The following is a 14,517-nucleotide window of genomic DNA, read 5'->3' as shown; positions in this document are numbered from 1 at the left end:
AAAACTTTATGGGTTTTATATGGTGAGGATGAAGAAAACAAGCAAAATAAGTGGAAACAGAAATTTATGGATTTTATACGGTGAGGATGAAGAAAACAAAAGCAAAAAAGTGGAAAACAGTAATTTATGGATTTTATACGGTGAGGATGAAGAAAACAAGCAAAATAAGTGGAAAACAGAAATTTATGGATTTTATACGGTGAGGATGAAGAAAACAAGCAAAATAAGTGGAAAACAGAAATTTATGGATTTTATACGGTGAGGATGAAGAAAACAAAAGCAAAAAAGTGGAAAACAGAAATGTATGGATTTTATACGGTGAGGATGAAGAAAACAAAAGCAAAAAAGTGGAAAACAGGAATTTATGGATTTTTTAAGGTGAGGATGAAGAAAACAAAAGCAAAAAAGTGGAAAACAGAAATTTATGGATTTTATACGGTGAGGATGAAGAAAAAAGCAACACAAGTGAAAAACAGAAATTTATGGATTTTATATGGTGAGGATGAAGAAAACAAAAGCAAAAAAGTGGAAAACAAAAATGTATGGGTTTTAAAAGGCGAGTAATACATATTTGAGCAATATAATAATAATAATAATATATATTTAGTTTAATAAACATCATATTTTGGGATTCATCTCACTTCTGATTTATCTTTCATTTTTTTTTCTGCCATATGAAAAGTAATTCTTATTCAGTGAGCACAGGGACCGTTACTGAATTACAATTATATTCCTAAAAAAATGTTTTTACTCATTGCAATGACTGAGAAAAATTGCCCAAAAATTGCCATTTCCAAAATGAGATGATAAGTGTTGCTGCTGCTCCTCCTGGTAATTGCAGTGATTCGGTAGGGTGCTAGAGGGAGATGGAACATTCCGCTATAGATTACAGCTGATCAATGAGGACCCAACCTATGATGGGCTTATAGGACCACCATAAAGATGGCCTTATATTAGCCCCACAACCTAATGCCAGGATTTCAGCTGATTACTGGGTTTCCATGAAGGAGATTCCAATAGGAAGGAATGGTCCAAATTGGAAACGGAATATCGGTACAGTTATGGGAACATTGTTCTCCGGGGAAGAGTTGACCCTAAATATCTTCCTTTATGTTCTTTTTCAGATTGAGTCAGAAGACCCCAGAGAAGGATGTGCTGCTGACCTACCATACCCTCCTCTGCTCCAGGCACAGCTGGTTGGTCCATGGGGGCTGATGGCACTGATCAGAAGATCAAAATGCTGAACATTCAGAACGCAGCTTGGGGCAGTCGTCAGGACTGGTACCAGGACAATCTAGTGACCAGCCAACCCAATCCAGGTACTGTCACCTTTCCTAAAGTAGATGGCATTATTCTTGTCCTTATCATAAGAGTGGATGACTGTTCAAACCAAGCACAAGCACTAACCTTTCTCTGGCACCTTCCCACCTACCGTATTTTTCGTTTTATAAGGCGCACCCCAAATTTGAAAGAGTAAAATAGGAAAAAAAAATCATTTGTACTGTTAAAATGAGGGTCCATCTTATATTCCTAGTGCCTCTTATATTAGCTCACCAGGGGGAGCGGCAGTGGTGGAGTGGCTCAGAAAGGTCACAGGAGGCAAGGTAGACGCTGCTGTGGTCGCAGAGGAGGGGGTGTCGCGGCTCAAGAGGATCAGTGTGCGGAGGGCCGGCGATTCTACGGGCTCGTGGGGTGTCACAGCGACGAGTGCCATTGATATGCTGGCGGGCTCGGAGGAGGGGGTGTCGTGGCTCAAGAGGGTCAGTGTGTGGCAGCGGAGGGCTGGCGATACTGCAGGCTCGTGGGGTGTCGCGGCGGTGGGCACCATTGATCTGCCAGTGGACTGCAAGCTCCATTGAATTGCCGGCCGTTGACGCGATGGACTTCAAAAAAATGGCCGCGGAGGCCAATCTGCGCATGTGCCATCTCAGCAGCCATTTTCTAGAAGTCCATCGCGTCAACCTCCGGCAATTCAAAGCAGCCTGCAGATCAATGGTGCTCGCTGCCGTAACGCCCCTTGAGCCCGCAGTATCACCAACCCTCCGTTGCCACCCACTGACCCTCTTGAGCCGTGACACCCCCTCCTTCAAGCCCACCAGCAGATCAATAGCGCCAACCGCCATAACACCCCACAAGCCCGCTGTATCACCGACTCTCCGCTGCCGCACACTGACCCTCCTGAGCTGCTCCACTGCAGTGACACCACCTCCGAGCCCTCCGTATCAACAACCCTGCGCCACCACGGTAAGCCATATGCAGTTTGTAACACGCACCCCCATTTACCCCCCAGTTTTGGGGGAAAAAGTGCGTCTTACAAACCAGAAAATACAGTACTTATTTGGTGCCTATCTTCAGCCTCCTATTCCTTGATTGACAGGTCTGGCATTATAGGAAGAACAGGACAGCGGAGATAGACGGAAAAGAATTAGGTGGGAAGGTGCATTGAACTGCTCAGCTTGTGCTGGTGCTTGGTTTGAGCAGTCGTTTTATGCTGATGAATTCTTTTTAAAGGACGTCCTCCTTAGGACAATGCACTAGGAACTTACATACAAAGGAAAAACTAGTTTTCAAAAATATTAATTTTCTAGAATCAACAAAAATAACAATATTTTTTTACATTTTTAAAGGGGATCTTTAATTGGATTTTTTAAATTTAACCTGAGTGTCTCCTCCAATTAATTTTGGTCCACTGATTCTGTAACATTTTTTATTTTTTTTCTGCGACCCTCCATTCCAAAGTTATGCCAACTAGAAAAAAATATGCAAATTTTGCCTTCTCTGTGGGTGTTTGCTTTTTCTTCTCTGATGCTGGCCATTCAAAACATGGCCACGCCCACAGTGAAGTTCAGTTGTTTTAATTTACATCTTTATTTCTGTTAGCCATAACTTTGGAACGGAGGGACACAGAAGAAAAAGAAAAACTGTTCCAGAATCTGTAGAGCAGCAGGAATTGGAGGAGGTACTCAGTTGAAATAAAAAAATCCAGACCAAGATCCCCTTTAAGTCGACTACCCAGCATAGATATCACCGATTCTTATATTATTCTCCGCATTTATTTATACTTTAGTTTGCTATATTCTTACTTCATATAAAGTAAGTATACCGGCTCAGAAACTTCCATGTGCCGCACCATTGGCTAATTCAATCATTCAAATATACCTAGACTGGTGAGCTACTCTTTCTCATTCTTCGTATACCATTACACTGTTTCTTTAATTCTCTTATAGATCAATTACACTTTATTTCATCCATCAACAGTAAAATATATCTTATCCTTATTAGACAAAAATATCTCCTTCACCACTTATTGGTCACTTCTTTTCCCCTCCTTCATTTTCAAAAACTGCTCAAATCTGTCTACAGTTCTGTCTTCACTGAAGGATCAAATTACACCAGCTGCCTATAGGAGTTCGTAGAGAGAGGAGTGAAAGAAAGCATACAAAGAAAAAATACAGTAGCTTCTAGTGCAGGGGGGATATGTCTAAAAATGTAGAATATAGGTCATAGAATGGTCAGAAATGACATTATAAGTGCACACATGTGACAGCTTATCATGAAAGGTCAGTTACACTAGTTTGATTAATCCTAAATTGTACAGTTCAGTACTTTCAGTAAAAGTTACAGGAAGCCACAAACTTTAGTGTTACCAAATTAGTTTTTGACTCCTATGGGAGGTATATCGACGACACTATTTTCAAGGAGATATAATGCCTGCTCTATAGTGGGGCTTTATTTATGAAATATCAGGTTTTCTTTAGTATTTAAGCTTTTTTTGTATATATTCCATCAATGCTGAGTCAGTAAAGGTAATGACCATATCTCGGTGATATGGCTCACAATAAACAGTCTTGCGGTACTGCGCTGTGGTCGGGGCAGGAAGCGTACGATCTTCTGAGCTGTCTGCAGATGTGCACATTTTGCACAGGGCTTGAACTATTTGTCTGTCTAAGAACATGTGTTTTATACCTTGCGGCTTTATGCTTCATGTTTTCTATCATCTATATAATGATTAGTATCACTTAGGCAAAAAAACAATTAGATATTTCCTGCTCTGCAAAAACAGTGGTAGAGTTCAGAAAAGCAAAAAAACATGTTTTCTCCACTTTGTATCACGAATGCCTCGTCATCGGGCAAATATCAAAGGGGTCTTAAAGGGGTTGTCTACTATTTGGACAACCCCTTCTTAAATTACATAAAATCACTATATTCTGGGCCTCTTTGATCTAAACCCTCCATTGTAGCTCTGCAGGATTTTTAGGGTCGTTGTCCTGCTGGAAAGTGAACCTACGCCCCAGTCTCAAGTCTTTTGCAGCCTCTAACAGGTTTTCCTCCAGGATTGCTTCCCTGCCCCTGCTGAAGAAAAAGCCTCCCCACAGCAGGATGCTGCCACCACCATGTGTGATGGTGGGGATGGTGTTGTTAGGGTGATGCGGAGTGTTAGTTTTCCGCCACATGGTCGCTGTGTCTCCTACATGGCTTTTTGCAAACTGGATATATGGCTTGCTTTCAAAAAATGTCTTTCTTCTTACCACGGTTTCGCAAAGCCCAGATTTGTAGAGTAATAGTTGTCCTGTTGGCAGAATATGCCCCTTGAGCTGAGAATCTCTGCTGCTGCTCCAGTGACCATGGGTCTCTTGATGGCTTCTCTAATTAGTGCTCTCCTTCTTGGGATGACACTTTAGGTGGACAGTCATGTCTAGGTAGGTTTACAGTTGTGCCACACTCCTCCCATTTTTGGATGATGGAATGAACAGTGCTCTGTGAGATGTTCAGAGCTTGAGATATTTTTTAATAACCTAACCCTGCTTTACTCTTCTTTATCCCTGACCTGTCTGGTGTGTTCCTAGGTTTTCATGATGCTGTTTGACATCTAATGTTCTCAGACAAATCTCCGAGGCCTTCACAGAAAAGTTGTAGTTATACTGAGTAAGTAACACCCAGAAGGACTCAATTTAGTAATTAGGTGACTTCTGAAGGCAATTGGTCACTCAAGATTTTATTTAGGGGTATCAGCTGAATACACTGAATGCACATTACAATTTTTAGATTTATACTTTTTAAGGTATTTAGAAAAGCATGAATCATTTCTAGTGATGGGCGGACTCGGGCTGTAATAGTCCGTATATGTGTGGGTTCAAAAGAACCTGAGCACTGACCCCGGGCCTGGAGTCCTTAGTGAACTCCGGGTAACGATCCAAATCTGACCACCTGAGGAATAAAAATAACAAAGAAAAAAGAAGGAAAATAAGAATAAAGCAAGCGTTTTATACTTACCAGTCTCCACAATACTTCTGGGGCCGCTCATTATCCTCATGCATATGCACTGTTTCCCCCATCGATAGTCCCCGTGTCTCTGATTGTTTGCAGTCAGACAGTGCCCCCAGCCTGTGTGACGGCGTGTCTGACTGCTTTCAATCATGCACACTGTCTGCTTCTAGATTGGTGTAAAAATAAATAAATAAATTAGCATAGGATCCTATATTTTGATACTCAGCCATAATAAAGCATATGGATACTAGCTTCAGCCCCCAGTCGTGCATGTTACCTTGGCTGTGTACTAAAATAAGAAGTCTGCATGTGTTTTTAAAAAATAATTATTTAAATAAATAATTTAAAATAACGGTGTGCAGTCCCCCCCAATTTTGATACCCAGCCATGATAAAGCTGACAGTTGGGAGCTGATAGTTTCAGGCTGGGCAGGCCGATGGTTATTGGGCCCCCATTCTAAAAATAGCAGCCTGCATCCATTAGATGTGACAATTCTGGAACTTTACCTGGCTTATCATGATTTCCCTGATGCGGTGGCATTGGGGTAATAAAAGGTTAATGACAGCTCACAGCTGCGACTAAGCCCTAGATTATTAATAGGAGGCATCTATAAGATTCTTCCCATTACTAATCTGTAAGTGAAAAAAAAATACAAACACCGAAAAAACCCTTTATTTGAAATAAAATACAAAAAAATACTTCCCTCTTTCACCCTTTTATTAACCTCCCAAAAGACCCAGGTCCGACATCATTCACGCAAGGTCTTACGATGATTCCAGCTCTGCTACATCTGAAGTGAGAGCACACAGGCATAGAATATGACTGCCCGCTGTGAGCTTCAGGCAGAGACTGAGCTGCAATGATGAGCGATGACGTCAATCAGGTTATTTGTGGTCACAGCTGGAGGTCCACCACCTGTTATTGCAGGTAACCTGTGCTCAGGTGACCTCATTGAAATGAGTGACCTCACCTGAGAACCGAAGCATGGTAGTGCTCGCTCATCACTAGTTACGAGTACCGAGCACCCGAGCATGGTTGTGCCCTCTCATCACTAGTTACGAGTATCGAGCACCCGAGCATGGTAGAGTCCGCTCATCACTAGTTACGAGTACTGAGCACCCGAGCATGGTAGTGCCCGCTCATCACTAGTTACGAGTACTGAGCACCTGAGCATGGTAGTGCCCGCTCATCACTAGTTACGAGTACTGAGCACCCGAGCATGGTAGTGCCCGCTCATCACTAGTTATGAGTACCAAGAACCCGAGCATGGTTGTGCCCTCTCATCACTAGTTACGAGTACTGAGCACCAGAGCATGGTAGTGCCCGCTCATCACTAGTTACTAGTACTGAGCACCTGAGCATGGTAGTGCCTGCTCATCACTAGTTACGAGTACTGAGCACCCGAGCATGGTAGTGCCCGCTCATCACTAGTTACAAGTACTGAGCACCCGATTATGGTAGTGCTCACTCATCACTAGTTACTAGTACTGAGCTCCTGAGCATTGTAGTGCTCGCTCATCACTAGTTACAAGTACTGAGCACCTGAGCATGGTAGTGCCCGCTCATCACTAGTTACGAGTACCGAGCACACGAGCATGGTAGTGCCCGCTCATCACTAGTTACCAGTACTGAGCACCCGAGCATGGTAGTGCCCGCTCATCACTAGTTACGAGTACCGAGCACACAAGCATGGTAGTGCCCGCTCATCACTAGTTACCAGTACTGAGCACCCGAGCATGGTAGTGCTCACTCATCACTAGTTACGAGTACTGAGCACCCGAGCATGGTAGTGCCCGCTCATCACTACTTGTAATCTGTATGATGTGTTCTGGAGTCCATGTACGGAGGGTTATATTGACTTTGACAATCGAGTGACTCCACCCATGCGTGAATAGTTAAATCCCATCCAGGTCACTAGGGGTTCTGCAGCGCTACGTGGTCAGCAGCCGTCACCGGTGATTGACTGGTTTTAACACCAGACATGACTGCAGCTTATAGCATCTTGTGTTGGTGAGTGACTTGCGCCCAAAGAAATTTGTGTCCGACATGACACTTGCGTTTGAGGCACTGAATACCCCGCAGCCCATGATACTTATAGCAACATGTACAACATCCAGCGGCTACTCTTGCCTATGGGTCTAGTATGTTTGATTCCAGCATGCCACCGCCATGAGGGCCGGCCGCTCGCGGTTACGACAACCTGTTGTGTTCAACTAGCATAGCTTGTGTCATCCCGCTGGTGTCTGTGGCTGAGCCTAAGGGATGTACATTTTCTGCCTCCGACATCGAGACGTGCCTAGCATGGTAGATGCAAAAATATAGGAGTTATTTACGGTGTTTGGATGGATTTTTCGAGCAACTTTATTCATTTCCCTCATGTTGGGTTAATTAGTAGCCAAGAGCTTAAATTTGCTGGCCCAACAGCTCCGCTAAAGCCTCCGTAGCTCAAAGAAGTGGATGTATTTACAAAACAGCTTTTTAAAGGGGTTTTCCACTTTAGGAAAGTAGCATAACAAACTGATCAGCTACTCGCCCTCGCCCTGGGTCCAGTCTTAATTTTTTTGTTGACATTAATGAACTGGCAATGTAGAAGGGATGAGCCGCAGAGCTCAGTGATTGTCTGCAGTGGTCAAAGAGACTTACCGGCTAAGCTCCTTGGGAAAAGACACATGAATTAACTCTCATCCAGAAGGAAGAAAACTGTCCCTCGTGAAACCTATGTAGTCCCAAATCCAGGACCCCCTCTGATCATCTGTTTACAGCTTCCTCTCTTAAAGGGGTTGTCCACCACTAGGACAAACCCTTCTGATTCCACATGTATATAATAAAGCCTATACTCACCTCCCATACCGGTGCCATTCCAGAGGTGCCGTGGCTCGTGACGTCATGTGAGCCCCACAATCAATCAGCTTCTTTATCCCTGCCTTTGGACAAAGGAGCAATCAACAGGAAGTGAGGTAAGCTCCTGCACTTACTTCCTGTTGGTTAACTTGTTTGGTCCGAAGGCGGGGAGACAGAAGCAGGCGCTGATTGGTTGCTGGATTACATGAGCACCAGGAACGTGACCCGTGGCACTGCTGGGACGGCACAGTACAGGAGGTGAGTATAGGCTTTTTTACTTTACATGTGGAATCAGAAGTGATTGTTCTAGTAGTGGACAACCCCTTTAAACATAAGTCAACAATATACAAGACCAGGATTCCTTTAAAATTAGGCCATTTATATGGAGAATAGATTAGCCACATTTCTCACAGTGGATGATAATGCAGTTTGCAGACTAATCCAAGTTTCAGAATTTTCTCTTTTGGGAGTGTCTCTCACAGTAATATAGGCTGGATACAAATTCTTTGTCTCTTGAATCTGCACAGCTTCTATCTTATAGTTATTTACTCTTCATGTGCTTTCTTCCTTACATGTTGCCTGTATTCTCTGCCCTCCCTGAGACTGTACATGCTTTCTCACCTCCCAACTGGAAATGTGTACAACTCTCTCTCTCTCTACTCCTCCATGTAAGAGGTGAGTCTGAGTGCTCAGTTGCTCTCTATGTAACGTCCGCTGCCAGACTTCTTTGGCAGTGGCTCATCTCCTGGAGAACAAAAATGAACAGCTGTTGGAAATCCAATGTGCCAGACCTTCTCTTCCCTCAAAGTCGAGAGGTCCTCATACATATCAGGTTGTAAGAAAATATTCAACAGGTATTTCCACCAAACCATCAATTTGAGGCAATAACTTGATGTCTGACTAATTGAGTCCTATCCGACAAAAGTGCACTAAGCCTAACATCTGATGAAACACTAAAATCTGATGTTCTCACACAGAGTGGAGGTCGGTGGTTAAAAGTTTCACCACCATTGCAGAAAGCAAACCGCTGCAAAACCCCAATGTTTAACCGTTTTTAAAGTGATAGCCAAAACATTTTTTATTAAAAGTAAAAGTTCTAAGAAATATTTCTACAGCTATTTTTTATGGAAAATGTCTCCAGAATAACATATGCATTTTTTTGGGTGATGGGACAATGCATAGGTGAAAAAAGTCCTACGTAACTCATAAACTGATTGGTAATGTCATGGGGATGGAGCAGGTGCTCCTAGCCTGGCCCTCAGACTCAAGACCCTGCACTGTTCCTTATCTCGGAGGTAAACTGGATGGTAGCCAGGTCTGAGCTCCCAGCGTGACCCTAACTCCTGTTCGAGCCCTGATCTTACTTCCCGCCACCTTTGGAGTGGGCTCGAGACCCAGTAACAAAACCCCCACAGAAAAGACACGGACAAGGGAGAACAAAACCTCGTACACACTGCAATCAACCACAAAGGGGAGACAATATGTGTACAGGGGAGTAAAGAAATGGGTAGGGAATAAACTCACAACAGGGAAATGTTCACACCACGCAGAATCGCAACTGTAATTCACCATGAACGGAATAAATACTGAGACTAGGATCGCTGGAGCGATGCTGAAGCTATCTTCGGCGATCTATCATATTCCCCAGCCTTATATAGGAAGAGACCAGCTTTGGATGGTAATTAGCAACCTGACTCTCAAAAGAGTTGCACACTGCTCCAAAAAGGATTAACTCCTGCATGACTGTGAGCAGTGAAACAACTCAGCCGACGCCCAGCTGAGTTGAGCACTTAAGAGAGACCAGGTTGCCTTTCGGATTCTGCAATGTGAACAGAGTCCGATGCTGTAGTAGTTATCTGCGTGTTGGATCCAGACAGCACATGACAGGTACTCTGTGAATCAAAGGGATTGTTCAGCCACATACTTAGGAAAAAATAAGTTTTGATGAACTGGGATCAGGTGCAGAATGATACTTTTTGTGGTTCTGCACTCAGTCCATCACCTTTCATCACATTATAAGAAAACTGGTTTGTATCTCTCTTAGTTCCAGAGAAAATCGCAACAATTTCTGTTTTTGTGTGCAATTTGCTGCAAAACAGCTTTAAAATGTATTTGGTGAATGTTCACACAAATCTCTGGATTGACAAGGTGCCAAACGATATTTTTTGTGGTTCTGCACTCAGTCCATCATGTTTCATCACATTCTAAGAGAACAAGTTCAAATCTCTCTTAGTTCCAGAGAAAATTGCGATGATTTCTGCTGAAGCACTCAGTTGTACGCTTTGCAATTTTGCCATCAATAGCTCTGTCCAGCTCTTTTTGGAGACAGGTTGTTAAGGGCTCACATGGTGAATTAGATTCTCTAAGCCGTAGGTCTGGGTGAACAGCATGGAACAAAGGCAATAGAAAGGCATAGCAGGTCTTGATGAACAACACATGGATCAGTGAGAAACATGGGTATGCAGGATGGCAGAAAACAAGCGGAGAAGGTAGCACAACTGAAGCAGTGCCAGCAAGTGAACCACAGTTGTGTAGAAAAATAGTATGCTGCAGAAATGCAGGTGATTATAAGAATGTGGTCTGTTATCTTTCAGAAGAGCAACAACTGTTAGCAGGGATACATGCAAACTGGGGCTTATGATGTATAAATGGTTAAACAAAGGAGTAGTAAGGACAAACAAGAGATTTGCCTGAATAGATTTATTACCTTGATTGCAGAAACCATGTGTGGAACTTATAATGTAGAAATGGTTAACTACAGGAGTAGTAAGGACAAACAAGAGATTTGCCTGAATAGATTTATTACCTTGATTGCAGAAACCATGTGTGGAACTTATAATGTAGAAATGGTTAACCACAGGAGTAGTAAGGACAAGTAAGAAATTTGCCTGAATAGTTATTACCTTGATTGCAGAAACCATGTGTGGAACTTATAATGTAGAAATGGTTAACCACAGTAGTAAGGACAAATAAGAAATTTGCCTGACTAGTTATTACCTTGATTGCAGAAACCATGCGTGAAACTTATAATTTAGAAATGGTTAACCACAGGAATAGTAAGGACAAACAAGAAATTTGCCTGAATAGAGTTATTACCTTGATTGCAGAAACCATTTGTGTAACTTATAATGTAGAAATGGTTAACCACAGGAGTAGTAAGGACAAACAAGAGATTTGCCTGAACACAGTTATTACCTGGATTACAGAAACCATGTGTGGAACTTATAATGTAGAAATAGTTAACCACAGGAGTAGTAAGGAGAAACAAGAGATGTGCCTGAATAGAGTTATTACCTTGATTGCAGAAACCATTTGTGGAACTTATAATGTAGAAATGGTTAACCACAGGAGTAGTAAGGACAAACAAGAGATTTGCCTGAATACAGTTATTACCTTGATTGCAGAAACTATGTGTGGACCTTATAATGTAGAAATGGTTAACAAAAGGAGTTGTGAGGACAAACAAGAGATTTTCCTGAATAGAGTTATTACCTTGATTGCACAAAGCATGTGTGAAAAGCACTGAGAACAGTTTTGGTAAAAAATGGTAACTTGCTTGCTGAGAGGAAGGTGTGGATAGTGTCTAGTAATGAGGATTGATCTTGGAAATAATACTGGATGTATAATGGAAGTCAGGAGTAGTAGAAGCTTTGGTAGACACCTGGCTGGAGCTGTGCCAGGTGAAGAAGTAGTAAACTGCTGACCAAATAGAGGCAACTGTGGACTGCACTTTTTAGTACCCAAGCACGTCTGCCTGTGTGATGACAGAAACATTCGCTAAAAACGCAAGCATGGACTACAGCAATGAAAGGTGGTCATAAGAGAAGGGAGCAAGGCCTGGTGCTGGCACCAAGTATCATGGGATTAGTAGTATATGGATTGAGGGAAACCAAGCACAACTGGAGAGACGCAGCCGTCAGCTGGGTGCCTCGGCCTTTTTATTTCAGTATTGGGATTCTCAACACTTTGATCCCCTCCAAACAAAACATCTGGTAACATTTCCTACAAGTACAATTTCCAATGCAAGTCTTTAATCTGCAACCCAATAGTCAGGAATTGGGTTTAATCGTATTAAAAATGAGATGGTTTGTTAAAAAATTGCTTCTTCAAATCTGGAATTTACGGCAACAATTGAAATTTTTCCGATATTATGGTCAAAATGTGGTTTTACCAACTCATGGCAAAAACACTTCAAACCAAACCCAAGAAAGGTTTATTTTTTGGCTAGCAGAATGCAAAAAGAAATTGCAAAGTCAGTCACCTCTCTAAAGGGGAAGGTGCCCTAAATACCTACAGCCTCTCAGCTGACCTGAGAGGCACTTCCAGGTCAGAATGCGCTGACCCTTTAAGAAAAGGAGTATGGCTTCACGCGCACCCTTTGGGCAGAACTAGGAAGCCTGTGAGGTGTACAGAGGCTTTGGGAGACGGCAGCATGGATTGGGGATCAGGCAACCACCGCAGGACGGCCGGGCAGGTGAGAGAACCGACTTCCCCACTGGGAGACGGGGGCAGAACAGCGCAGGGACGCCTGTACGGAATTTGTAGGAAGTTTTTATCTTAACTGTTTCAGATCAGTTGAAAAGGTTCTGTAGGACTTTACAAGGGTCTAATGTACAGGTCAGGGAAGGACTAGCTTGCTTGTCCATATTCGACTGACAAAAAAACATATATAAGCTTTGACCCTAATGCCCTAATGAAGGACCAAGAAACAGAACTGATGGTAAGTCATAGTGGATTGTTGGCACCCCTGTGCCGCCAAAAGCATCTGCGTAAACTTTTGGGTCAAACCATGGGCATTTCGGTGCCATGCAAAGTGGGTCACAACCTAGTCCTAACATTGACTTTATCTAACTGCTGTTTTATTTCTCACAAATGTGAAATTATTAATAACTAGCTGTAGAACCCAGCCTTGCCCGGGATAGTAACTGTCTCTCTCCCAGTCGCTGTCTGTCTGTCTCTTTCCTTGTCTGTCTGTGTCTATGTCTCTGTCTGTCTGTTTCTATATCTCTGTCTGTCTTTGTATCAGTCTATCTGTCTCTATCTCTGTGTCGCTATCTCTGTGTCTGTCTGTCTCTATCTCTCTGTTTGTCTCTATGTCTGTGTCTTTCTTTCACTCTCTTTCCAGGTCTGTCTCTTTCCAGGTCTGTCTCTTTCCAGGTCTGTCTCTTTCCAGGTCTGTCTCTTTCCAGGTCTGTCTCTTTCCCCGTCTGTCTATTTCCCCGTCTGTCTCTTTCCCCGTCTTTCTCTTTCCCCGTCTTTCTCTTTCCCCATCTTTCTCTTTCCCTGTCTTTCTCTTTCCCCGTCTGCCTCTTTCCCATGTCTGTCTCTTTCCCAGGTCTGTCTCCCTGTCTCTTTTCCTGTCTGTTTACCTGTCTGTGTCTATCTCTTTGTCTGTCTCTTTACCTGTCTGCCTGTCCCTGTCTGTCTCTTTCCTTGTCTGTCTCTATTTCTCTGTCTCTTTCCCCGTCTGTCTCTTTCCCCATCTGTCTCTTTCCCCATCTGTCTCTTTCCTCATCTGTCTCTTTCCCCGTCTGTTTCTTTCCCCGTCTGTTTCTTTCCCCGTCTGTCTCTTTCCCCCTCTGTCTCTTTCCCCCTCTTTCTCTTCCCCCCTCTGTCTCTTTCCCCGTCTGTCTCTTTCCCCGTCTGTCTCTTTCATCATCTGTCTCTTTCACCATCTATCTCTGTCTGTCTCTTTCACCGTCTGTCGGTCTGTCTATCTCTATCTCTCTGTCTCTTTCTCTTTCTGTCTCTCTCTCTCTATCTGTCTTCCCATCGACATCTTATTACCTCACATATAAGCTTCTTATACTAACACTGTCCTTTGTTCCTATAGCAACCAATCACAGCTGCTATTAAAACCAGTAGTTCCAGGCTCCATTTACTTTAATGGAGGCATGTTTTTTGGAGAGTAACTGTAAAGCGCGGGGTTAAATTTTCCTGACAAAACATAGTCTACGACGTTCCCTGGGTCACATGAGGCGTCTGTGCAAAATTTTGTGAATGTAAATGCGACGGTGCGGATTCCTTTAGCGGACATACACACACTGAGCTTTATATATTAGATTTCATTTTCTTGACTATTTAATTGCACAATTATGTAATATTTTGCTCATGTTCTATGTGCTTCGTAAGTGTTTTTAGAAGTGAGATTTGGCCGGCCACCTTGTTGACCTCTCCTTTGCCCATCTTATTATCCACAGACAGCTGTCAGCAGCTGGACAGCAGTCTAGATTCGGAACATCAGACGGGAACAGTCAACGATGACCTGGATGACTCCCAGATCCGGTTGCAACTGAAGCGCAAACTTCAGCGTAATCGAACATCATTCACCCAGGAGCAGATTGAGGCGTTAGAAAAAGGTCAGTGGATTCTAAATCTATCAAATTCTGGCTAAGGCTTTGTGCACAT

At 43.1% G+C, this 14,517-nt stretch overlaps 1 protein-coding gene across 2 annotated transcripts in view; it reads left to right on the top strand.

Annotated features, from left to right (window-relative positions):
* The first annotated feature begins 1,204 nt into the window (after nt 1-1,204).
* LOC142256098 (paired box protein Pax-6-like) overlaps nt 1,205-14,517 on the top strand; it is a 35,222-nt gene continuing 21,909 nt past the window's right edge. The window contains exons 1-3 of one of the 2 annotated variants that reach the window (XM_075327627.1): nt 1,205-1,319; nt 10,477-10,482; nt 14,310-14,468. In XM_075327627.1, the coding sequence (XP_075183742.1) occupies nt 1,205-1,319; nt 10,477-10,482; nt 14,310-14,468 (280 nt within the window). The remainder of the gene's footprint in view (nt 1,320-10,476; nt 10,483-14,309; nt 14,469-14,517) is intronic. The other variant, XM_075327626.1, reaches the window with a different exon arrangement.

Source organism: Anomaloglossus baeobatrachus, chromosome 11 (genome assembly GCF_048569485.1).
Source record: "Anomaloglossus baeobatrachus isolate aAnoBae1 chromosome 11, aAnoBae1.hap1, whole genome shotgun sequence".
Lineage (NCBI taxonomy): Eukaryota > Metazoa > Chordata > Amphibia > Anura > Aromobatidae > Anomaloglossus > Anomaloglossus baeobatrachus.
This window is presented reverse-complemented; position numbering and strand designations above follow the sequence as displayed.